At 40.8% G+C, this 27697-nt stretch overlaps 1 protein-coding gene across 2 annotated transcripts in view; it reads left to right on the top strand.

Moving 5' to 3' along the window:
- SHANK2 (SH3 and multiple ankyrin repeat domains 2) overlaps nt 1–27697 on the top strand; it is a 349291-nt gene that overhangs the window by 106503 nt on the left and 215091 nt on the right. For both annotated transcript variants that reach the window (XM_033928600.1, XM_033928599.1), the window contains exon 12: nt 17751–18060. In XM_033928600.1, coding sequence (XP_033784491.1) covers nt 17751–18060 — 310 coding nt within the window. The remainder of the gene's footprint in view (nt 1–17750; nt 18061–27697) is intronic.

The raw sequence follows: 27697 nt of genomic DNA, 5'->3' as shown, positions 1-27697 counted from the left end.
TAGGTAGGGGATTGTAAAGTACTTCTGGTTTGTGCATTTTGGGGACTGCTCTACTCACTGTACCCTAAAGCTAGCCCCGAATCACACTGAAGTGTGCGAGAAAAGACAAATCAGGTGCATATCTAATGCTAAGACTAGACCCATTCTAGACATGCATTGGTTTTTCTGTTCCTTGAGATAGCTATGTCCCATCAGCATCCACAGTCTTCATGGGAGAAGTTATATCAATGAAAATTTTTTTGCCTTCTTTCAGATACATTTGGAAAAGTTGTCTAAAGCCTTCTATCATAGATCAATGTTTCCCAGCACTCTCAGAGAGAGAAAGAGATAATGGTTACTGCAGATGGGCAGACTAGATGGGCCATTTGGCCTTTATCTGCCATCATGTTTCTATGCATACTTTTCTAGTTGATTGTCAACGTATTTGTAATGAATATACATGAGTTTAATTTGCATATATTGAAGATCAAGTTTATGTGAATTCACCTCACACACGTTCATTGTGGTAATCCTGAAAACCCAACTTGATTTGTGTCTCTAGGGCTAGCATTTGTGGGTAAAAATCAGGGCAATTTCCCTTGGGCCCTATTCTAAAGGCATTGTTTACAGAAGAAAACATTTATGAAAAAACTGAAAGTGGACAAAGATTTAGGGCCATATAGGATCTATCCAAGAATCTTTAAATAGATTAGAAAGGTTCTGATGAGTCATCTTAAAGATTTGTTTAATAAATCTTTGGAGATGGGGGAGGTTCTGTTGGAGAAGAGTGGATGTGGTCCCTCTTCATAAAAGCTGAGACAGGGAAGAAGTAGGAAATTATACGCTGGTAAAGCTTTACTTCGGTGGTTGGAAAGGCCTCATAGGAGGCTCATTAATAAACCAATGAGGCTACAATTAGGACATAAAGTGGTGAACTGAATGGAAACTGGTTGACTGACAGATGACAGAGGGTGGTGGTAAATGAGTCTACTCAGAGGATAGAAATGTAAATAGTGGAGTGTCTTGGGAATCAGTATTGGGGCCGATTCTATTCAATATATTTGTGAGCAACATTGCTGAAGGGGTTAGAAGGAAAAGTTTGCCTTCTTGCAGACAACACCAAGATTTAAAACAGAGTGGACTACATGAGAAGCGCTTTCCAAAAATTGGAAGAATGGACAAACGTTTGGTAGTTAAAATATAATGCAAAGTGATGTAGAACTCCAGAAGAGCAGCATGTGCTAGGGGGTGAGAGACTGACATGCATGAATCAGGAGAGAGACATCGGGGTGATAATGACTATGGATCTCAAGACAGCAAAACATTATATTTGAAGAATGCCACGCTTCATAGAGAGGTGAAACAAGCAGAAGAGAGGAGGTGTTGATGTCCCTGTACAAGTCGTCGGTGAGGTCTCACTTGGAACATTGTGACCAGTTTTGGAGACCATATTTCTTCAAGGACATAAAAAGACTTGAGGTGGTTTACAGGAAGGTGACAAAGGAGTTGTCCCATAAGATGTATGAGAAGAGACTGGAGGACTGGAATATATATACGCTAGAGAAAGGTGATATGATACATTTAAGTACTTGAAAGGTATTAATATCCAAAGAAACCTCTTCCAGACATGTAGGCGAGATAGAGGACATGAAGGGAGGCTGCAGGGAGGCAGACTTAGCAATGTCAGGAAATACTTTTTCACAGAGAGGGTAGTAGGTGCCTGGAACACTCTTCAGGAGAGGTAGCAGTGTCAAAAACAGTGAGTGGATTCAAAATGTATGGGATAGACACAGGGAGGCCTAAATAGGAAGAGGATGGAAACGCAACATGGCTGTTGAGATATGTGGCGTTAGGTAAAAATAGTGGGAACTAAGACTGAAGTCAGTCAGTCTTCTGTGGGCTGCAAATGCCAAAAGACAGATGAAGTTCTACAACTCCAGTATTGCGCATCATCGTCGTCACATTTGGCTGCCTATATGGTTAGCATGGTGGAGACATAAGAACATAAGAATTGCTGCTGCTGGGTCAGACCAGTGGTCCATCGTGCCCAGAAGTCCGCTCACGCGGCGGCCTTCTGGTCAAAGACCAACACCCTAACTGAGACAGCCCTACCTGCATACGTTCTGGTTCAGCAGGAACTTGTCTAATCTTGGCAATCAGGACCTATATCAAGTGAAACTTATTTTAAATCATTACATTACATTAGTGACTTCTATTCTGCCTATACTTTGCAGCTCTAGGTGGATTACAAAAGAAGATAACTGGACATTTTAAGGAAAGTTACAGGTTAGGTTGCTAATTACATGGTTGAGAATTTGCTTGGAAATTTACAAGATTGGTAATAGTTAAGGAAATGTATTTAGTTTTTCTTGATAAATTTTCTGAATAGCAGGGTTTCAATTTCCCTTCGGAATGTTTTGTTAGTCTGTCGTAGTTGTCAGTATATGGGAGAGGTGGTGCTCTAGTTTTGCTGCTTGCGTTGCTAGTAGGTTGTCGTACGTCTTCTTGCGCTGTGTGCCTTTGATTTGGGATTGGGGTGAGTAAAGGGGGGCTGAGTTCTCCTAGATGTGGCAGGCATTTTGGGCGTGGCTCCCCGGCATTCTGTAATATTGCATGCATCTTTTGTCAACACCCATGACCCACCCATGCCCCTTCTTTGGCCATGCCCCCAATTGGCTTGCACACAAGAAGATTTGGGCATGGATCTTCATAGAATCATCTGCAGGCAGATTCTTGCACAAATCCAAATTACTGCCAATTAACATTAATAATTGAAGAGTAGCTTGTTATTGATTGTTAATGGCTCATTTTATTTGCACATGGATCTCGGGGTTGCGTGTAGTTATGGGTCATCCAAATTTGGATACCATTTATTGAATCTGGGGGATTATGCTTGTCAACACTGACAGGTATAAGTTCATGAGGGGAAAGGAGTTCAGTAATCTTAAAGAGCACAATAATGTTTTCGTTAAGCACGTAAGACTTGCATTTTTTTCCAGATTCGACAATAGTTCCCCACCCTTTGAAACTGCTGTGCTTTCAATTCCCTTAAAAGAGCGGCCTGTACATAAAATTTAAATTTCTTTAATGCATGGTGTACTCAGATCAAACACACATGCTTATAAAAAGACTTCTTTGGGTGATGTGTGAGAGAAGTGTGTTGGTGTCTATTACAAGGTACAGCGGTTACTATGGTAATTCAGGATTTTGAATGCTGTAGAATCAAATCCTACTTACTGTGAATGTCCATGCTGCATTTTAAAGCTGGCCTCGGGGAAATGCCAGATGTATCATTACTCTCTTCTTTGTGCATATATCTTTTGCATATCATCATCCTTCTACAGCATTAAGCTGTTCACTTGACTTTTATTCCTTCTAGTGCTTTAGAAATTGAGCCATATAATCGGAGAGATGTGAACTGTCTATAATGGCGATGTCTTGGAATTTACTAGGTTTGAATGAATTACAGCAGGTAAAGTCTGTGGATCCACCGGGAAAGGAGGTGGGGTGGGGAGATTAGTGTGATAAGCAACACTGGAATTTTGTACTTTATACACCACAGGTGTCGAACTCAAGGCCAGCGGGCTGAACCCGGCCCACCTGGCCGTTATCTACAGTCCGCGATGCGGTGTTTTCGTTGCTGCCCACGGTGTTATCTTCCGTCCGGCTCCCTCGTCCGTACTGCTGCAGTGTGCACTAGCCGCATGAAGATGGGCTAATGGGCTTGATGGATATTTGGCACTCAAGATAAATGGGGTGTAAGCCACATTGTTTAGCATTTACACCCCTGACCATCTTACTGATCAACCAGAATGCCAGCATTTACATATGCCTAACTTTAGGTGGCTGCTTACATAATTTATTCTCCTATGTGTCCTTTACGCCTTACGGAGATAGTTTTTCATGGTGTAAAGATATACAAGGTAGATAAAAATAAAAATGCTATTTCTGGTCGATTCCAGTTTCTCCATTAGCAGCTGCTTGCTTGCTTCTGTGCCATTTCGTTTTTCTGAAGGTTAAAGATGACCTGTTTTCGTTAATATATATAGAAAAAGAAAGAATATGTAGTGAATGTCCGACTTTAGAGAATATACTGTAGGCACCCACTGCCATTAATCAAGAATATTTCGCATAATGAAGTTTAATTGCTTTTCTATTTCATTGTTCAGAATGCAGCGATTCGCTTGATCTTATAATCTGAAGAGGTATGATCGTGTAAACACCTCACTTGTCGTCAACTCCATTGGCTACCGATTGAAGCGTGGATTAGGTTTAACTTTGGATGTTTTTGTTTTAAGGCAATGGCAGACCTAATCCCAGAATATAATAATAATAATGGCTTATATACCGCAATACCGTGAAGTTCTATGCGGTTTACAGAAGATTAAGCAAAGGTAACAAATTGAATTGACTTTAAGAGGGGAGGAAGAAAGAGAATTAATAGGACAGGAAATTCATTGTTGAGGAGAGAGTGATCAAAAGGACAAGTTAATCGCTATAGAGGGGAGAGAGAAGAGAGGATCGGTTGTCTAGATGCGTTAGGAACAGGTGTGTTTTTAGACGTTTCCTAAATTCTCCATAAGTAGTGGGCGAAAGCAATTGTTCTAGGTCTTTACCCCATGATGCTGCTTGGTGCGAGAGAAGATGTTCATGGTGTTTTTTCAGTTTACAACCCCTCACAGGGGGGGGGAACGAAGTTGGAATGTGAGCTTCTCTTGTGTCTGTTGGCTGAGAAGACAAAAAGGTCAGTTATATATTTAGGGGCAAGTCCGTGTAGTGCTTTGAAGCAGAAGCAGGCAAATTTAAACTTTACGCGCGCCTCCATTGGCAGCCAATGCAGCTGCCGGTAGTAGGGTGTCACGTGGTCAAACTTCCTCAGCCCAAAGATCAGTCTGACTGCTGCATTTTGCATCAATTGTAAATGTTGCATATTCTTTTGGGAAATTGCTAAATAAGCGATGTTACAGTGGTCAAGTAGACTTAGTACAAGGGATTGGACTAGGGTTATGAATGCCGATGTATCGAAGTAGCAGACTAAGTCAAAAAAGATATGCAGGGGTAACTCATTCAAATCAAAATTACTATCGAGTGACTCAAGAGATCAATAGAACAAAAATAAAGTCACCACTAGTTCATCAATACACTTAAGGAACTAATTTTTATTTTTATTTAGAACTCTGCTCAGAGACATGAAGGCTGAAAACTCGGCCTCACCTACCAATCATTGCAGTGTTCAAAAAGGATTTTAAATTTAAAGTACCTTTAAATATGCTAGCTAAAAAGCTATGCTGAGAATATAAATGCTTCCATGAGTTTTATAGTTATGAAAAAAAGACTTAGCTTTGAATAGTGACTGGTTCCGACGTGCACGTTTCGTGGCTGCGTCAGGGATCCGACAATACAGCTGGATTTAGAGCTGGTAGTGAAGTCACATGCAATTAAAAAGCTAGATCTCTCAAAAAGACGTTTCTTCTCTAATGTCTCGAAGTAAGCTTTAATGGATCTGAGTTTCCAGAGAGTAAAGAATCCCTTTCTGATTAAGGAGTCTACCTGGTCTTTCATGGTTAGGCATTGATCCAAAGTTACACCTAGTATCTTAATGGTGGGCTGGATAGGGTAATTAAGTTTATTAATACATAGTGGTGATTTGGTGTCAAGCGGATGTGGCGAAGCAAAGAAGAAAGTTGTTTTTTCTGAATTAAGTTTGAGCCTAAAGTTTGTCATCCAGTGCTCCATCATGTTTATCTCTTGGAATCATTCACAATCAATAGCTCTAAGCACTCCCGGAAATCACGCGCACTATTTTCTTTTCCATCTGCTGAGGGTTGTGTAAATTTAAAAGATTTCAGCAGCGTCTGCTGTCCTTCCAAGTGGCCTGATGGGATAAGGATTTGAGTTTCTTAATTATGTCGGCTGACTCTTTCCAACAATTTCGACGTGCTTTAAATAGACGTACCTTTTCATAGAATCCTTTGGAAATTAGGCATGCTTTGCCTCTCATTTTCACCTTTTGTACTTATACTCTTTTGCGAACCGCATAGAACTTAGCGGTAATTGCGGTATAGAAGTGAGCTGTTATGTTTTCTATTTTGAACCTGTTCAACATAAATACAAAAAGATCAAGCCAACAAACTTCAGCAAAGATATGAGAATAAGCATACATTTTTTTATTTTATCTTCCCCTACCCCAGAATCTCTTCCATTGCAAATCTGGGACTCTCCATTAGGACAGTGATAAGCAGAGCACACCTCGTGACTTTAGTTCTTATAGACACATAGAGCAACACTACCGCCCCGTCTCTGTTCCCTACTCAGTATTTGCTAGATCCTGGAGGATGAATTACATAGAGTATACAAGGCTATAAGCCTTGGGGGACAGTCTCCAGACTTGCAAAAAAAAAAAAAAAAAAAAAGCTTTCCATCAACAGCATTGAGTGCAACTTCATTTCTCGAGTACCACAAGGATGATGGTGTAAGGTCCACTCAGTGATTTAGAGATGCATTTTTTAGTCGCAATAAAGGCGTTGTATATAAATCTTCTGTTTCCCAGGCCCTGAGCCCCCTGCAGGTCCATGTTCCCAAAAACTATGCTCAGATGGATTGATTTTATCCTGCAACCAATAGCACAGGCCAGCAGCAACAAAAAATTGGGGCACTGATTCAGAAAATTGCATTGGATAGACCGCATCAGCTCCAGTTTCTTAGATATGGTGGCTACACAAAGTATCCTTGCTTTTTATGCCTTTTGGATAGTAGAGCCAAACATAAACATTGGACACAAAAAGATTGGCCTCCAAGGGAATATATGGTGCTTGGAAGACAAAAATGCAATCAATAACCTTTGGTAGCACAAGATAGAATCCTACTGCCACCACTACATATAAAGCTGGGCCTGATGAAACAATTTGTAAAGGCTTTGAATAAAGACGGTTCGTGCATTGAATACTTAGTGCATATGCTACCTGGACTTACCATGAAAAAAATGAAGGCAGGAAATTTTGATGGTCAGACAACTTATAAATGACCCACACGTGGTCGCGTCAATGAATGTAATCGAATCATGTGCCTGGTCTTCATTTGTTCTTGTTGTGAAAAACTTTCTTGGCAACAAGAAGGCTGACAACTACACACAATTAGCAGAGGATATGTAATGTAATTTATTTCTTATATACCGCTACATCCGTTAGGTTCTAAGCGGTTGACAGAAAATATACATTAAGATTAGAAATAAGAAAGGTACTTGAAAAATTCCCTTACTGTCCCGAAGGCTCACAATCCAACTAAAGTACCTGGAGGGTAATAGAGAAGTGAAAAGTAGAGTTCGAGGAAAAATAAAAATAAAATAAACATTTTAACAAGACAGCATTGATCTAAATACTTTGGAAGGTAGAAGAGAGGAGAGAAAGGAATAGAAGCAGAAGGGGGCGCCGTTGAACAGTAGAATTCTGCAGCATCCACTATCTCCTCCTCTCCCTATTGGCTAAGGCTCTTAACATTTGCATATCTTCTTCCCATTGGCTAAGGCTCTTTGCCTGCATTGTGATGTCATAGAGCTTTATGGTTATAGAAACCTAGAAACATGATGGCAGATGAAGGCCAAATGGTCCATGTAATGTAATGTAATGTAATGTAATTTATTTCTTATATACCGCTACATCCGTTAGGTTCTAAGCGGTTTACAGAAAATATACATTAAGATTAGAAATAAGAAAGGTACTTGAAAAATTCCCTTACTGTCCCGAAGGCTCACAATCTAACTAAAGTACCTGGAGGGTAATAGAGAAGTGAAAAGTAGAGTTAGAGGAAAAATAAAAATAAAATAAACATTTTAACAAGACAGCATTGATCTAAATACTTTGGAAGGTAGAAGAGAGGAGAGAAAGGAATAGAAGCAGAAGGGGGAGCCGTTGAACAGTAGAATTCTGGAGAAATTTAAATGATAGAAATAGAACAAAACAAAGACAAAAGGCAAAACAATAGATAAGATTAAAGATAAATCATAAGCTGGAAAGAAAAATAAAATAAAACTTTGTCTTCAATCCACGGTTTCAGCGTCAGTGATGAAGTGGAGCAAGTAAGTTTAGGAGGAGCGATTGACGTTTCCAGAAAGGACTTCTTCAGGGAAGAGACTTGCTCTTTCATTTCAACAGGCTTAAAGTCCATTATCTGCATAGTCCCTTAGATCGCTTTCCAGAGAACCTTGGTGACTTAAGCGAAGAGCAAGGTGAAAGATTTCACCAAGACCTAAGAACAATGGAAACCAGACACCAAGGAAGATGGGATGCACACATGATGGCAGACTGTTGTTGGAATCTTATGCAGAAGTCTTACAAAAGGAGCTTCTTGTGTGTTGAATGACTGGAAAGTTTGTATCATAAACTTGTGCTTTTGCATGAAATAAGTAGATTTTCATGTTGTACACTTTTCTTTTAATTTTTAATATGTTTCCTTCATGTTTCCTGATTTAGCAGAAGCAGCAATTGAAGCTAAGTTCAGTTGTAGATATTAACATTATTATTATAAGGTTATTATAAAAATGGAAAAAAAAAAGAAAAAGTACTAAGAGAATTTAAATAAAGTTGTGACATCACACTCTATTCATAAGATGAAGAGTTCTGCCACACTGAGCTACATTGTTTGGGTGGCGTTCTGATGATCCTTTAAAGTGTGACTACCAACATTGAAGTTTCAGTGCTAATGCGTGACATATTAGGGGCTTGCTGCACTTTTTCTGCTTTGTGCATCATTTGTTAACATCTACGTGTGAGGCATCTGTTAGAAAAAAAAGACTTGATTCTCTAAAAGGACACTAGTATGTGATTGACACGCAATTGGTGGCCGCCGTGAATGGTGTCCTTTAGAGAATCAGGCCCTTACTGCCTCCTGTTTAGGGAACGCTAAGTGCTTCCGCGTGCAAAGTGAACCTGCTAGTTGTATAATGTGGAAAAACCTAAGCCAGTATGACGCGGTGCCATATTTTCAGTGTAAAAGGCCTTTCAGTTGGAAAAGGGAGCTGATTGACTCAGGGGACTCAGAGAATAGTTAAAGCCCTGGAACACATGCAAGAGGCTTGTGGTAAGAGCGGATAGCGTAGCTCATTTTAAGAAAGGTTTGAGGAAAAGTCCATAATCTGTTATTGAGAAAGACATGGGGGAAGCCATTGCTTGCCCTGGATCGGTAGCATGGAATGTTGCTATTGTTTGGGGTTCCGAAATCTTTTGTTACTCGTTGGAATTCCAGAATCTTCCGCCGTAGCTCATTTTAAGAAAGGTTTGAGGAAAAGTCCATAGTCTGTTATTGAGAAAGACATGGGGGAAGCCATTGCTTGCCCTGGATCGGTAGCATGGAATGTTGCTATTGTTTGGGGTTCCGAAATCTTTTGTTACTCGTTGGAATTCCATAATCTTGCTATTATTTAGGATTCTGAATGGAATGTTGCTACTCCTTGGGTTTAGGCCAGATACTAGGGATCTGGATTGGCCACCTTGAGAACAGGCTACTGGGCTTGATGGACTATTGGTCTGACCCAGTAAGGCTATTCTTTTTTTTTTTTTATTTTTTTAGTTCAATATGTTTATTGAATATTATGAGAAATATACAGAAAGCAGTTCAAACACATAGAATCAAAGTAGAAACATTTGGTGTAGAAAAAATCCATATCTACAAACATTTGTATATAACCAAAACAGTGAAAGGATCCAGAGTATTGGAACTGCTAATGAAAGATGTAGGAGAGACAGAAAAGCAGGAAGAAAGAAATGAAAGAAGAAGTAAAGAAAGAGAAAGAGAGAGAGAGAGAAAGAAAGAAAGAGAGAGAGAAAGAAAGAGAGAGAGAGAGAAAGAAAGAAAGAGAGAGAGGCAGAAGTGTCTACGGGGCAGAATGAACATATGAATCTAAGAATGACCAAGGTGATTTATCCAGTAAGGCTATTCTTATGTTCTTATGTTAATCATTAACCGTTATGGAGTTCTAAGGGATTTCATTTTCCCCCAGTAGGGTAAATACTGTGCATTGCCAGTTCAACCCCATATGGAATAGAACTGAATGTTAAATCGGATGTTAGATCTTAATTAGTTGGTTCCTAAAATACCAAAATCTGCATTGAGACAGAATAATATGATAAACACATATTCCTTGCTTAGTCTGCAGTGCAGCTTTCTGCTGATAAGATACTGACAAATGGTAAGTTAAAAGCGTCACTGATGCTGATATTTGTATATGGAATTTTTTTTGTGTGTGTGGCATATGTTTCCAGTGCATGCAAATGGATCCTCATGCATGTCCAGTGTGGACTGGCAGCAGTGGAGTTGTCTCTCCCTAGTAAACATTTTTATTTACATGCTGAGATCTCAGGAATACTCTAGAACAGTGGTCTCAAACTCGTGGCCTGGGGGCCACATGTGGCCCGCTAGGTACTATTTTGAGGGCCTCGGTATGTTTATCATAATCACAAAAGTAAAATAAAACAGTTTCTTGATCATATGTCTCTTTAGCTATAAATGACAATATTATTATTAAGACTTAGCCAAAAGGAAAGATTTATAAACTATAAAGAGTTTTACCTCATTTCTTTAATAAGACATTAACTATTTTTTTCTGAGGCCCTCCAAGTACCGACAAATCCAAAATGTGGCCCTGCAAAGGGTTTGAGTTTGAGACCACTGCTCTAAAATGTTAATTGTAATTACAACAAGGTTAAGAAATGCAAATCCACAATCTTTTTATTGTGGGTTTTTTTTTTTTTTTTTTTTTTTAATGTTATCTGCCTATGCCTCTGATGAGTAAATATTTTCTCTCAATGAGACTTACTGCCTGAAATGACACACACATGTTCTGACCACCTACATCTTTACACACACAAAACTCTGTGCTATTGCTGGCCTTTTTTTATTTAAATCTTACGCTATTTATAAAACCATGATTCATAAATAGCTATTTTGGAGTAACAGTGGTTAATAATTTAAATTGACTGCTTTTGATAGATACAAAAAGACAGCAAAGTCTGTATAGTTTCTCGTCCAGAGACAGGGATCCAATTCTTCCGTCTTCTGGCTTAACTCTTCCTCATATCCCCGATTCTGGTTAAGATGAGATGTAGGAAAGTAGGTGTCATATCATAAACTGAGAACTTCCATTGGATGTCGGTTGGCCCACTATTTTGCCCTCCTTGATCTGTGGTTAGAAGGAATACTTTGAACCCATATCGTAGATATCTGAAGTGTTCTCTTGAGAATGTATTGTGCACCTATGGGTTAGTAGAAATTCTCTTCCTTTCCTGTTATAGAGCCAGTTTCTGGGTATCGGTAAAAGATACACAAGGGACCCAGGCTTGGGTTGACCTAGAAAGCTGTGTCTGGCTTCTCATTATCAACACCAAATCCCTACTATACTGCTATATAGGTGCCACCTGCAGCCTTAAGGGCTATTGGGGTGGTAGACAGGTGGGCCAAGGGGGTTATGGTGAGATGTACTTCTGGCACCCTTTATGTGAAGTTCACAGCAGTGCCCTCTAAGGTGCCCCACTGCTCTGTTGGCATGTCTATGTGGCCAGTCCACTACAATGCTGGCCCCTCCCACGTCCAAATGATCTGGATTTGGATGTTTTGAACTTGGACGGTCAAAAATGGCGAATAAAGTTGGATTTACTAAGGGCTCCTTTTACAAAGATGCGTTAGGGCCTTAATGCGCGGAATAGCACGTGCTAAATTGCCGCGCATACTAGCCGCTACTGCCTCTTCTTGAGCAGGCGATAGTTTTTCGGATAGCGCCCGCTAACCTGTTGCGTGCGCTAAAAACGCTAGTGCACCTTTGTAAAAGGAGCCCTAAGTTTGAACATCCTGGTGGCCAAATCATCTAAGTAGGCGATTAAAAATAAAAAAAAATCGGATTTAAAGGGCTTCAGGGCTGTTGCCGCACGGCAGCCACTAGCGCGGCTTTGTAAGAAGAGGGGGTAAAAGTATGCTTTTAAATGCATGCCCTTAAGAAAAAAAAATTTATGTACTAAAACTGAGACCTAATTTGAGAATGATTGTGAAATCAGTTTTACAATCACTCTCAAATTAGGTTTGGATAACTTGATTTAGTCCCTTTGGCCTTGAATGTTTTCTTTGTATTACATAGTTTTATATCTAGTTATATTAATGCACTTTGCCTTGGGCAGCCTCAGAAAGAGGGAATGTAAATCATTAATTCAATTAGAAAATATTTGGTGCGTACAGTGCATTACGAGGAAATTAAATTGAAAGGGGAGTCAGTGTCACATCCACACTGTGGTATTCTTAATAGAGACTGGATTTTCAGTGGGGGTAATAGTTCTGGCATCTGCACCTGGGGGGGAGGGGCTACTTAGCTGTATTTGCTTTCTGGTTCCCCTCTATGGAATCATTTGCATGTGTTTTAGCATAATTGCCATAAAGGAGGGGGAGGGGAGATAATTGATGCTTGTTTTGCCTCTTTTCAAACTGAAATGTGTCCTAGGTTTCCCTAAATTTTTATTGCAGGCACGATAACACGACCTGCTTATTGTCCATACAGTTTTCTCACCTTTTCCATTTAATATCTGTCAAGATTGTTACAGGAGAGATGAAACCATGTCAAAATAATTTGGAACAAAAATTGGATAATATGCATTAGTTTCCAGTTGTGCAAGAGTTAAAACGTCAAGTGCATTTTCTCGACGACTGCATGCATTATTATTATTTTTTTTCTTTGCATTTGCTAATGCCAGCTGCCAAGCTCTGGTTATGCCTACAAATGTTCATCCATGTGCCCCATTAAGCTTCTTTTAAGGGGGCAGGGTTGCCACTCCCCCCTTTTAATTGCAGCGTTTGCCCATAAATGCAGGGATTTCAGACGCAAAATGACATCCAAAAACTCTGTTCTGTTGGTGGCGTTCACATGACTAGCACTGTGAAAGGCAGTGAGGTATGTGAGCAGATCCAGCTTGCGCACAGTCAGTTCTCAGCTGATAGACAGAATGTGGGGTGGGCTTTGTTACCACAGCCCAGGGTACCGCAAGCCCAGCTATGCTCGCAATTACACAGTGCCCAGAAACCTGCTGCTTATTCCAGGGTTCAGGCAGCTACAACAGATAGAAACTGGGTAGCTTTGGGTTTTTGTTGTTTGTTTTTTTTTAAACAGCAAGGCTTTTATAATGGAGAAATTACTGCTAAAGTAGAAAAATGAAGTCTTTGCTAAATGCCTTGACAAGGAAAGAAGGTAAGTGTTCTACTGTTTGGGAGGGACCTTCTTGATAAACTTCATTATTATTTTAGTTAATCTGCATTTATTTTTACAGGGTTCAATAGATCTTTTTGACCTGTGTGCAAATATATGTTTGTCTCTTTTTTGTAGTTTTACCTGTTTTTTTTAAATTGTGTTAGTGAAGCAGTTCAATTAAATTGTTACACACCCTATAGAAGTTATAGCATTTTTACTGAGGTTTAGTGTTGGATTTTTAGGAAACTAGAGTTAGCCTGTTTTATGGCTTTGCAGAGTGATCCGGTGTTCGGATCTGCCCTTAAATTCTTAGGTATTGAAAATTGTATTTGATTCTAAGAAAGGTTTGGACAAGTTCCTGGAGGAAAAGTCCATGGTCTGTTATTGAGAAAGACACGGGGGGAAGCCACTGCTTCCCCTAGATCGGTAGCATGGAATATTGCTACTCCTTGGGGTTTTGGCCAGGTACTAGTGACCTGGATTGGCCACCGTGAGAACGAGCTACTGGGCTTGATGGACCATTGTTCTTACATTCTTATAAAACCAAAGTGACTGTAGTCTTAGAACAAACTTGTGTGAGATGAATACTTTTTTTTAATGAAGTAATGCATTTAAGGCGTCCCTCCCTGAAAGAAGATAATTAACTGTTTCTAGTTTCTCATTCATGCTTCCCATTGGGGCCAGCTCTTGGGGGGGTGGGGGGAGATAGGTGATATTAATGATAGCACTGGCTATAATACAGTCAGATGAAGAGAGAAATAGTTGGCAAATGTCACTTGTTGATGACCTCTCCTTTCTTTTTTTTTTTAAATTGTGAAAACAGTAATAATAAGAAATGCATTGCGAGAATGACAATCGTCTTCGGAAATTCGTATCTACCTACTAACAGTTTACAGATTGCTGGGGAAAAACAGAAGCAGTTGGGTGGAATGTTAATCAGTGTGAGGGATGAAAATAAAGTTATTTTTAGCTTCTCTTTTCCTGCAAGCAGTTGTTTTCGTGTACCTGGTTTTGAGTGTCCCATTTGGCTGCTTTGAAGACTTGGCCGTCACACGGAAACATTGCTACGTTACACAAGATCTTTTTTTCAGAGACTGTATCGCATCTTAGTTAAAAATATTTATACACACAAGGATGCTTTAACCCTTTTGTTATATGAAGAAGGGACCTGTTTGGATTTGAAAGCTTATCTTTGGATAATTCTGCTTACACTGGACCTGAACCAGCAGAGAAATCCCCTTTAATTCCTTAAATCTGCTGGAAGGATATGATTTGCTGAACGTGGAGTAATTCACATATAGATTTTTTTTTTCATTCACATTATTGCTTGTGGCTTTTGCCTTGGTTTACTCACTCAGCATTCAAATGTCAAAAATATTCATCTTCATTCTTTTGGTTATGTTAGGGACATAAAAAAAAAGTATTTTATAGCATTAACTTGTCCTACCAATAAAATACAGTAAAATGTTGCTGTGAAAGTGTTTGCGTGTTTACTGAACTTTAACCGGGTACAGTTTTAAGAAGCAAAAGTTAGCCAGGCAAAGCGAACAAGATGGTTTTGCACCTCGCTCGCTTAGATCTCCTTTTATTTAGCGCTCGCTAAAGATTAGTGCACGCTAAATGCTAAGATACCTGTAGGAATATAATAGATGTCTTAGCATTTAGCGTGTGCTAAGTCGGTTAGCGCACCTTAATAAAAAAGGACCCCTTAATTATTTCTTTAGTGTATTGTGAGGATACTTTATGTTTTTAGATTAGCTTTTCTTCTATCTTAATATAATGTTTAGAGAGTTGTCCTTTCATGTAAGTTCACGTATTGTTCCATGTTAATAATGGCAAGTGCATTTAATGGGTGCATTAGGGATGTATTGTCAGTTCAAAATATCATCAATGACCGCTCCTGTAAATCCAAAGACATGGCTTTGTTTGTGCGTTTGTGCAGCCATTTTGAAAACCCTGGCTGCCACTTTTAAAACAGCTTCAGTTCGGGGCTTTCTTTTACACCCCACCTTCACAAGACTGCCGCCGACTTCTTTTTCTTAGTGAGGGGCAGGAATGATCCCTCGTGATATAAGCACAACTTTAGCGCTGTAAGCTACTATTACTACGATTAATTATTTCTGTAGGGCGAATAGCACGCTCGAGTATCTTGGATAGGAACGGAAGAAGGGAGACGGGGCGATAGTTTGACGGGCAGGAGGGGGTCCTGCGAGGGTTTTTTGAGAAGCTATAGCCCTGATTCTATATATGTCTCCTAGAAAATTGACGCCGACCACTGCAGCTCTTAGTGCGATTTAATAAAAGTTAGGTGCATGGTATGCAATCGTACACTGTCTGAACGGCATTGAGCATCGCCAGACGTCCTTAGTTTTGGGGCGCACAGTTTTTATGACAAGATTTTCTTGGCCTTAAACGTGTGCTCCTAAGTTGGGCGCACAGTGGCGCCAAACTAGAGGTCTGCACGGGAACAGGGATCGTGGGAATCCCGCGGGTTCTGCGGGGGTCCCACGGAAATCCCCCCCTAACCCACAGGACTCCCACAGGGACCCCCCTCTAGCCAACGGGACTCCCACGGAGATGGAAGGCTTTGGAAACAGGGCTCGTCCATATAATATAATGGACTCATCAGCCTTAGTAAAAGAGGGGGTTTATAAGTTAATTACCTGAACAGAAAAAAAAAAAAGGGTTCCACAAAAGAGATTCCACAAGGAAAACAGAAGCGCAAACACAAAAGAAACTGGAATTGATGATCCTGTCAGAAGTAATTGCTGCTTTTTATGGGGACAGGCGGGGATGGGTGGGGACGGAGAGGATCCTGACGGGGATGGGTGGGGATGGAAAGAATCCTGGCGGGGACGGGTGGGGATGGAGAGGATCCTGACGGGGATGGGTGGGGACGGAAAGAATCCTGGCGGGGACGGGTGGGGATGGAGAGGATCCTAGCAGGGACGGGCGGGGATGGATGGGATTTCTGTCCCTGTGCAACTCTCTATGCCAAACTCCAAAACAAGCCCTAGATCTGCCCATAACTACGCCCACTTTTTGTGAAGGTGCTTTGGACAAAGGTGGCTAAACTTTGAGAAAATCAAGCTTACCAAGCTTAGGTGCCTGTCAGTTATGATTAACATTAATTACAAGATGTAAAGAGCCAATTACCAGTGTCAAGCCTATTAATTAAGTTAGGTGCCTACGATGACTAGGCTCATCATTGTAAGCACCTAACTTTAGGTGGACTTTATAGAATTTGCCCATATGTGTGCAAATGTGCACCTACCTTTCAGTATAAAATTACTAGCACAACTGGGTAGAAATGAATATGAATTCCCGTGCAGCAAATGCAACAAATCGCATTGAATTTCTATGAGCTTTGTTGCATTTGCTGTGCTGGGAATCATTACTGCAGCTTTGTAAAAGGGGCCCTAAATCAAAGTGTTGCATTTCCCCCCCCCCCCAAGAAGGGCAAGGATTTATTAAACTTTTTTGAGTTTCCTAAATTTTCTAAGAAGTTCAAGAAACTTCCTGCTGTCTTGAACCCGTGTGTACAAACAAGCAGATTATAACTCATATTACCTAATGCAGGGGTGCCCACACTTTTTGGGCTTGCGAGCTACTTTTAAAATGACCAAGTCTCCCTGTCTGTCTTTTCTGTCTCCCTGTCTTTCTGTCTCCCCTTTCTTTCTCCCCAAGCCACTGCCGACTTCAGAGAACCCCGCCGACTTCTGGGCCCCCAAACCACCACAGATGCCGCCATTGCCAAGTTCTTCGTTTACCGTCGCCGCAACAGGCCAGCAGCCTTCTCCCTAACACCAATTCTGACGTTGGAGAGGAAGTTCTGGGCCAGCCAGGCAGCGATTGGCTGGCCCGGAACTTCCTCTCCGACATCGGGGAGAACGCTTCTGCAGGGAGAGCTTAGGGCGGCGGTAGGGGAGAGGAAGGCTGATCGGCCTGGTAGATCGCGAAGGTAATGCGAGTCGATCTCAGAGCCTGGGATGGGCTCCGCAATCAACTCGCGTTGCCTTCGAGATCTACCGGTCGATCGCGATCGACGTATTGGGCACCCCAGACCTAATGTTTTTGAATTATTAAAATATGTGGCTATTGCTGGGGTTTATGCGGTAGCATAGTGAGGGGAGGGGATGGTGCTCACCGGACACCGTCTTCCTAAAACAGCACCCCTACTCCTCTCCGCCCTCCCCCCCCCCACTTCTCTCTTTGCTACACGTACATGCCCCTTGCCTTACCCTGTACTTTTTTATGTCCCCAGCATGAGGTTGCACATGGGCATGCTGCTCACGCCAGAAAAATTAGAAAGGGGTGGGCACCACCGCCCCCGCCCCAAGCAACACTCACCCTTACTACAGCACTGGGTTTAGACACAGATCTGGCATGTAATATTCATTTGAATCAATCTAATGGATAATTGAGAAATTTTCTGGTGGGAAACAGAAAAACATTCCAAATGTTATACTGTATAATATTTTAAGGACGCGCTACAAAGCATATAAATCAGATCACAATATCCTTTTTTTGCTTATTTTCTCTCTTCATACAGTGCCATTTAGAGAGGCACCCAGTTACTCGAATCGAAGGAGGGGACACCAGAACACCTTGACAACGCCCCATGTCCTGCTACGCTCCAACAGCGATAACAATTTGAACATCGCCAACATCCCCGACTGGTCGGCCGCCTCCTCTACATCTTCCCACCGCAGCCTTTCACCTCAGCTACTTCAACAGATGCAGAATAATCCCAATGGTACCGTAAAAACAATTGGGAGTTATGCACAAGTACCTCGAAGCCGATCGCCGTCGTTAAACCGAGGAGGGGAGGATGCGAAGAGACAGCCGCTCAGACACATCAGGTAATTGAGAATAATCTGTCAAGTACCACAAGGGATATACAGCATTATTGTTTTTTTAAGCAATTTTATAACATTTTGATTTACACATAGGAAACGTGATAGACAGATATATTAACATTCTTATGTCAATAGATAGTAATGCCTACTAGCCCACATCTTGGGAGAGAAATCTTGCCTCAGTTAAAGGAAATAAAAATTAAGAAAACTAGACAAAATCTTGTCTACTTCCATGTGAACAATAATCTTTTAACTCCAAATTAGCTTAGATCTTTATCTCGTGACCTGTGATAAACTTATCTAACTGCAATGAATCTCAAAAAATATATTCCCTCTCTTAAAACGTTATGAGACATTTGCAGGGATATTTAAGGGAAAAAAAAAGTAGCTCCCAGAGCTATCATTCAAGATTTTATAGCCAAAAATGCTTTACGTCTTAACTGGAAACATTCGTAAAAATATGTATTTTTTTTCCCTGCAAATGTTAACTTTTTTTTTTTTTTAAATAAGTTTTCATTACCAATGATTTATCATTTTAATGGGATAAGGTAACTGGCCCTGGGAATCTTCCCAATACTCTATTAGATCCGGTTCAATATAGCATTGTTTATAGGTTTATACTTGAACTTGTATTCAAAGAAGTCCATATATTTTTCACTCAAAAAAGAAGATAGTTATTGAAAACCACAACCTAAATCATAAACAAAATGCTTTGTGATTGAAAATGTGATGGTGGTTAATGTATCTATATGTTTTCCTGACTTAACCGTGTAAGCAGATGGGAAGGCGGAGGCAACACATCCTTTTATTCCAGGATGATTCCTATGTATAAACAATTCTGTATTCAGCATCTATAAAACTGAATAACTTTCTATTCTGTCCCTCCAGCCCCCCCCCCCCCACACACACTTTCTAAGTATACAACCAAGAATAGTTCATTTCTTAATACAACTTCTTCTTTTTTTTTTAAAATCCAAATTGGATAAAAGTGACCTTTGCGGTTCTTTCTCACTCAAAATTTTGAAGCATGCTGAGTAATAATATACTACTTTGTCAAAAACAAGAACCTCCCCCAGCCTTGAATGTGATACATAATGAGGAGAATACCCCTGACTCTGCTTTTGTTGTAGAGAGTTCTGCCTTCTTATATTTGAAATACAGTACTCCCCTGAAATTTGCAGGGGTTCCGTTCCAGGAACCCCCGCGAATTTCAAAAACCCACAAATACGGTTTTTTGCCCGTAAAAAGGCAGGAGAGGGCAGCTGGGGTGCCGGCGGGTGCAAAAAATAACTCATGGTATGCTCCAACCACCTCTTCCTGTTACTAAACTCATGGTTACACCAATCAGGAGCTGCTTTGACATGCCAGACAAGCAGCTCCTGATTGGTGTAACCATGAGTTTAGTATAAGGAAGTGGCGGTCAGAAAATACTGGGCTTTTAGCTTCGATTTGCAAACTGCTAGAGACAGAGTATTGACTCAGGCAGCCTGTTCCAGGCATACGGTACAGCAAAACAGAAGGGATGGAGTCTCGAGTTGGTAGAGAGGAAAAGGGTACAGATAAGAGGGACTTACCCGATAAACAAAACTCACGGGGGGTGGGGGAGTGTAGGGGGAGATAAGTGAGGAGAGATATTTGGGAGCTGTAGAGTGGATGCACTTGTAAGACAGTAAGAACAGTTTGAACTGTATACAGAAATGGATGAGAAGCCAATGAAGTGACTTGAGGAGAAGGGTAATGTGAGTATGGTGGCTCTAGTACCAATCCAGTTAAGTGTTGTGCATCTGATTTATTGCTGGTACCTAGACATGGCCTAGCACTGATTATCCAGGCATAATTTCAGCAGAGGCAGTCAGTGTTTAAAAAAAAAAATCCAAATGACCACCAGCAGCTCAGTGATTTTAGAAGAGCTTCTATTTCCACATATGAAAGCACAGATTTGAAGGCTTGTTCTGTGCATAATTTGGACGGATCATGTAAGTAAACATGTACAATACTTCCTATTTTGTAATGAAAACATATGTTTACTTTGAAAAATGCAAATATTGACATTTATATTACTCCCGGGCACACACCAATATTAGGTAACATTTGTTTAGATGTGGAGTTTGCAGAAGAGGTTGAGAGAAAATTATGCTGATACCTCTGGTTTTTAAATTTGTGTTTTGGACCATGCCTTTCTAATTGGTTCCCCTTGGACAAACAGTTTTGCAAATGCCGCCACTTTATATGAGTGGGATGCAGAATCCATCATTTATTTAATTAAAAAAAATTTGTACTTTGCCTAATTTCTAAGCAGTTTCCAAGCAGTAAACATTCATAAAATTAAATAACTTTCAACCATCTTATCCACATACACCATACAGGATTTTCTGCAACCTATATATAAGCAATAACAAACGGCTTGCGTAATAAATTTTCCAAGAACCTATGAAACTCAATGCAACCTCTACAGAGTTTTTAATAATTTCTTAAACTTAGGGCACTCTGTGCATAGCCATAATTGTCCAACCAGAGCGTTCTATAAGTTTACATTGTTCTATAATATTTACATTGTCCAATTTGACACGGACTAGAGGACATGTAATGAAGCTAAGGGGGGACAGGTTCAGGACTAATGTCAGGAAGTTCTGCTTCACTCAGAGAGTGGTTGACACCTGGAATGCCCTCCCAGATGAGATTATTGTGGAATCGACCGTCCTAGGCTTCAAGAGCAAACTAGATGCATATCTCCTTAAGAGAGGCATATAAGGATATGGTGGACTATAAATTACGACAGGTGTACACCTGGCAGGGCCTCCGCGTGTGCGGATCGCCGGACTTGATGGACCGAAGGTCTGATCCGGAGATGGCATTTCTTATGTTCTTATGTTACAACGGTTACCGAAAATATTTTAGATTTTGTGGCCACATAGCGTACTCCTCTTTCCATGGTAGCTATTAATTTCATGGCTCCCACTGATCTCAAAGCTCTTCCAGGCTTGTAAACCTGACAGAAACCAGACAGGGGAATCCCAATATAACACCTGATGCACTTATTTATTTATTTATAGCCTAAGTGGTTTACATTCAGGTACTCGAGCATTTTTCCCCATCTGTCCTGGTAGAACATAAGATTTGCCGCTGCTGGGTCAGATCAGTGGTCCATCATGCCCAGCAGTTGCTCACGCGGCAACCCTTAGGTCAAAGACCAGTGTTCTATCTGAGTCTAGCCTTACCTGCGTATGTTCTGGTCCAGCAGGAACTTATCTAACCTTTTCTTGAATCCCTGAAGGGTGATTTCCGCTATTACAGCCTCTGGAAGAGCGTTCCAGATTTCTACCACTCTTATCTAATGTACCTGAGGCAACGGGGGATTAAGTGAATTGCTCAGGGTCACAAGGAGCAGCGTGAGTTTGAACCCACAAGCTTTAATCAGTGTGCCATTCTAGAAATCAAAATGTAGTAAAAGTGAACCAAGTATAGGACAATGAAGCCATTGTGACATCACCGTTGAGGTTGGCTCTCAGGCATTGCTGGAATGATATATTATGACATCACAATATCAGCTCTGGTTACCAGAGACAGAAACTTTTCACACTATTTGTTCATTCACTTAGTTTTCTATACCATTCTCCCATGGGATCTCAGAATGATTTACATGAATTTATCAGTTACTCAAGCATGTTTCCTTGTCTGTCCTGGTGGGCTCACAATCTATTTAATGTACCTCGGGCAAAGAGGGATTAAGTGACTTGCCCAGGGTCACAAGGAGTAGTGTGGGATTTCAACCCCCAACCTCAGGGTGCTGAGGCTGTGACTCTAACCACTGCACTACACACTTGTCTGTAAAGACATGTACATATTCAGAGCTTTGTGTGATACCACTCTTTTTTTTCCAACTCTATCAACTACCCTTTGCAAACCACCAGGAATGACTATTGACAAAGGCTGCACCATGCAACCACAAATAAACAAAACAATACAGAAATATTTCGCAGTAATGAGAAACCTTAGACAGGTCCGAAAATTCTTCGAAAAAACACAATTTCAGCTCCTAGTACAATCTCTAATCCAAAGTATCCTAGACTATTGCAACATCCTCTACCTCCCCTGCCCTGCAATAATGATTAAACAGTTACAGACAATTCAGAATACAGCTCTGAGACTCGTCTACTCATTGAAGAAACATGACCACATTACTGAGGCATTCATCAACTCACATTGGCTTCCAATCCAGGAAAGAATACAATTTAAATTCTACTGTATACTATTTAAAATTATAAATGGAGACAGCCCAATCTACCTAAATGACCGCCTCATCCAAACCACCTCTACCAGACATAGAAAAACACACACTCCATTCACTTACCCCCCAATCAAAGAAGTAAAACGGAAAAAATGATACGACGGCCTACTAGCCACTCAAGCAGCAAAAATAGATAACCAAATCTCCAACCTATTGATAACAACCCCAGACTACAAGATGTTCAGAAAGGAAGTAAAAACTATACTCTTCAAGAAATCCCTTAATAAAGCTTAATACAATGAAAACCCCTTCTTACCATTCCCTCCCCAACCCCTGATCCTTCTTATCCCTCTCTTGGAAACGATCTCTGATCTAACGTTGTAACCCTTCTTCCATCATTCTTTTTGCAATCCGCTTTGAACCGAAAGGTAATGGCGGAATAGAAATCTGTAATGTAATGTTTCTTTGTAAAAATAGCTGGTTTCTGTTGTAGCACTGCAAAATACACCTGTATTTCCTGTGGCTTTGAAAGCTTTTTGTGCAAAACGCTGCATGTTCTGTGCAAACTGTAAATGGGTAGGCTTGGGCATCCCTTTTCCTACCTGGATGATATCTATTAGAGAATGACACGGTGACAAAATTCATCACCGTCCCCGTCCCCGCGGATAACCGCGGGAAATAAGCCCATGTCATTTTCTAGTGTCTATTTCATCCTCTGTCCTTCTACACCAGCATTCTTCAAAGCAAAGCTTGAGGGTCAGTGGTTGTGGCCATTCATACTCTGATTCATATGGGAGCCAAGGATAATGAAGCCATTGTGACATCACTGATGTGATTGGCTCTTACGCACTGGTGGAATGAGGCATTATGACATCACAGTATCTGCTCTGGATACCAGAGACTGTCATTCTGTAGTGTCTGTTTCAACCTCGGTCCTTCTACACCAGCATTCTTCAAAGCAAAGCTTGCGGGTCAGTGGTTGTGGCCATTCATACTCTGATTCTTCCCTCTCTCCTTAAAGAATGACATGAAGATGATTTCCCGCGGTTATCCGCGGGGACGGGAACGGTGATGAATTTTGTCACCGTGTCATTCTCTAATATCTATCCCTCCGGTTTGGAGCTTATGGTGATCGTCATTAATAAAAACAAAAAAATACTGGCCACCATGGGTTAAAAAAAAAAAATCCCAATATTCAGCATCAGAATCCAAATAATAGCTACTGCTGTATAGAATTCCTATGAGCATCGGAGCTGCTACAGCCGTAACCGGCGCTAAAAACCGCACTAAAGGGAGGAGGGGGGTGGGAATTAGGCTAAAATTTGCCACTTTTGGGGTGGAGCTTAGAATATTCACACATCTCTGTACAAGAGCCAAGTTCATTAATTATTTATATACCGCCGATCAATGGAAGTTGGCCTAAGTGGTTTTACATTGCGGTACTCGAGCATTTTTCCCTATCTGTCCTAGTGGGGAACCCAAGCTAACGTACCTCAGGCAACAGAGGATTAAGTGACTTGCCCAGAATCACAAGGAGTAGGCGTGAGGCTTGAGCACAAAACCTCAGGGTGCTGAGGCTGCAGCTCTGATGACTAGGCCACTCCTTCCTCATGTCTACTCAATATTATTGCATATATTATCCAATTATTATGTCCTTTCTCTATGTAAAATGCCTCATCTATGCACAAATTGTTAAGCTGAAAAGGTCAAATAAAAAATATTAGTTAGTTCTAGTTCGAATGATAGCCCCAGAGAAAAGGGGGAAATTGTGTAGCAGCTAAGAGAAATGTCTTATCCAGACAATGTGCTGTTGACCAAATTAAGCAAGCCAGACATATTTTAGGCACTGGTTATTTATGTAAGTATATGTTAAGCAAAAGGACAAAACAGATGTGCTTTATAAACTATAATTTCTTGCCTATTAGGGGAAAAAAAGTTGAAATTTTGGGAAAGTTGTATGGTTCACAGCAGTAAGCAGAATCTGGAGCAAGATGATTGATGCTGTCATACATCAACCCAACGGCTAGAATAATGGAAGGACGCGACTTAGGACCTGTCAAAGAAATATTACCCTCTGGGATTTTGAAAAAGTGTTTTCACGCTCTGTGTAGATTTTTTCATACTTGCAATTCCAGGGCCATTTTGACCATTAGGCAGACTAGATGGTTGTCATCTAGGCCAGCAGCTGCAGGGTGGGGGTGGAGGGGGGGATGGCAAAGAGCAGCTGATTTCAAAGCAAAACAAAGATAGCTGGCCCATAAACTGAAAGAACCGGCAGCATATACTTGCTCTATTGGGAGGTGGGGAGTAGAGAAAGACACGGGGACAATTTTTTTCCCAGTTTGCCGCAGGAACTCTTACACTACCTCCATTATATGCAAATTTCTTTCACGCATATTCATTGTGGATATCTTGAAAACCTGACTGGCAAGGGGGTACTCCAGGACCGACTTGAGAAACATTGGTCTAGGCTAAAGGCCTGAAAGATAATGGGGGTTGTGTGTGTGTGTGTGTGTGGGGGATCACCCAAGGCCCAAGTTTCACCTAGGGAAGCAAAAGCCCCTGCACTAGTCCTGCGTGATTCTAATCACGGTGTCTTTGTGAAGTTTTAGGCTACAAGAAAAATTCTGCAAACCAAAACTGTTGATTTTAGTGGAATTCCAAGTACCTGGGAAAGGCTTTAAATACAATTCCATGTGTCTGCTGGTGACAGGGTGTGCAGTGCATGTGCTAGGCTTGTTGAGGAATGGCATTCTGGGACTTAATTAAACCCAGTTTGCCGTTCTAAACAGTAGGTGTGAAACAAAGTTATCTTAGTACACTAATTAAAGGAAAAAAAAAATGCCTCCAGTTTTTCAATAATAATAATTCCCTGTGTCTGATGCATTTTTATTGGACGTTGGGATCAGGGGTGCCAGCTTGTTATCACTAAGGTTTGCAACCTCTTATCCAGAAAAGTAGGTCAGCTGTGACAACTGCTGATTGCCATTGATGAGAACATGGAGCATTTTTCTCAGACCATTGGCAAGCTACTTTCATTTTAACATTTTTTTGGGGGGCCACCACTTCTAGGAAAAATCTCTTTGATAGGGAACACAGATGGAGCACGTTATGTGTCATGGTGGTCATTCAAAGTACATGCGTTTAAGGTACACACATTTTTCCCCCCTCCCCCCCAGCATAGACACTACAGAATTTTGAAAATAAAAATATATATACAGACTTAATATTTTGAAAATTACTTTTTAAAAATATTTATGCGCGCACATTTGTGTAGAGATATTTTAACAAATCTGCCCAAAAAGTGGCCTTAATGTCTGAGAAAGACCTGCAAAAGGGTGCAGATTAGTAAAAGGATCTTTAGGTAAAAGGATTTTTAGTATAGCTGGAAAATGAATGATTTTTCATTATCTGAGTTAATGGCCATGTACCGGTTTTGCCGTTCATGTGTGTGCCCTTACCACCACCACCACCTATTTTGCAAACGATAATAATAATAATAATAATAACAGTTTATATACCGCAGGACTGTGAAGTTCTATGCGGTTTACAATGATTAAAAGGTATTACAGTATTGAGTGGAATGAACAAAGTTCAGAGTTAGTGAATAACAATTCAAAGATCATTTGATGAGGACTAAGATTGTACAGGTCAGTTACCTAAGGGCTCACATGCTTATCACTGCATAATAATGCAGATGTGCTAACAGATTAGTGCAAAAACGACTCCTCTCCAACCCTCCCCGGACACAATTTATGCACTGCCTTATTGCAACGTGCCTCCGTAGGTCCTCTGGAAAGCCCTCTTCAGCTGCGGTAAGCAAGTTCTAGTGCTTACTCCAGCTTTGCAAAAGGATCCGTTAAAAGTGTTATATCATCTTCCTGACAAAATCATTCAAATTGTTTTACATTAATTCATAAAATATAATAGAAAATATAGATAAACAATAGAAGTAAAGATCCTTATTCATCCTGGGATGCACCGGATGGTGTCTGTCTACCATATAAAGGAGAAATTCCCTTATATGGTACACAGGCTCCGCCTGCTGCATCCCAGGATGCACTTTTGAGGGATGGGGTGCTGCCATTTTGCAGAAAATGTAAACTGGAGGCAGGAGCCAAGTGGGCATAGCTCCTTCCTCATGCAAGGCACAGGTTGGGGGGCTTGGCTTAAGGTCTCTGTACTAGGGATTTTGAGGGGGGCCTGAGGGGAGAGGCGGGAGAGGACTACTAGCCTTCCAGAGAATGTCTGTGTTGGGGGGCTAGGTTACTATCAGTTTTCAAAGAGAAAAATTTATCTTTCAGGACTGACTTAGTAAAAGTATGTATATACAGATATGTCGCTGTTTTTTGGGCAGGTACTTTTCCATAGAAACCTGTGCACATACTTTAGGAAAGTCAAGCACAGCCGTTTGTGCATTCCCAGTCCCACCTTTAGGAATACCTCCCCAAATATGTGTATGTTTTGGGGCAATTTTCAACATCCCCATTTCTGTTTTGTGTGTGAAAATGATTTTGAAAACAGCATTTTTTTTTTTTTAAATTTCTTAGAGAAACACTGTGATTCGCCACATGGGTGGGGGTGTGGAATGCAGCAAGGGGGATCATTTTTCTCTCCTTGGGTGTAAATAGTTAAGTCCACAATATTTAAAAACTGTGTTTGGCATTGGGTTTGAATTCTGACCGTGGCGTTTAAATCTATGCCCACATCTTAGCTCAGCTGATACCAGTTAGGACACTTATTTGCTGTTCTATCTTACCTGTATAATTAACTATATACCAGTGCTGACTATCAGCATTATCCATATAAATTCCAGCTCTGCCTTAGCTGTGGTCTGGACCACCCCAGTACTAGCTAGGCAGATTTTAAGCAGTGATATCTGGATGATGTCACTGATAATCCGGCTATAGTCCAGCGAGTGGCATTTATTCTATTCTAATCTAATCTTTGATTTGTGGATCGCACAATACCTAAATGGATTTAAAAGGCGATTTATAATGCATTAAAACCCATGAACAGCATGGAGAAGTTTACAGTGGTTATTCAAGCCTATCATATAATACATTGTAGATTTATACATTTATAAATTTATCTGTTGTAAATTTAGAGGAGGATGGGAATAAGTGGGTTGTTCTCCTCGTCGTGGAGGCCTCTCTGGCTTTTCTCTCCGGTGTTGTATTTGAGAATGACAGGAAACAATTATGCAGTACAATAAGCGATGAGAACAATTGTTTATGGGCCAGAGATCAGTAGAGTGTCAGAATTATCTGCATTTTTGTAGAGTCAGTATTGATTTTGCATTTAAGTTATATCATTCACTGGGCTGCAAGGACAAGTAGCTTGGTTGAGTGGTTGTTAGATGAGGTTGGGGGGATGGTTGTTGCATTTGCTGGCCCTGATAGTTTGTGGAAA

This window comes from Geotrypetes seraphini, chromosome 19, assembly GCF_902459505.1.
Source record: "Geotrypetes seraphini chromosome 19, aGeoSer1.1, whole genome shotgun sequence".
In the NCBI taxonomy this organism is placed as follows: domain Eukaryota; kingdom Metazoa; phylum Chordata; class Amphibia; order Gymnophiona; family Dermophiidae; genus Geotrypetes; species Geotrypetes seraphini.
Note: the sequence above shows the minus strand (reverse complement) of the source record. Positions and strands in the feature narration are given on the sequence as shown.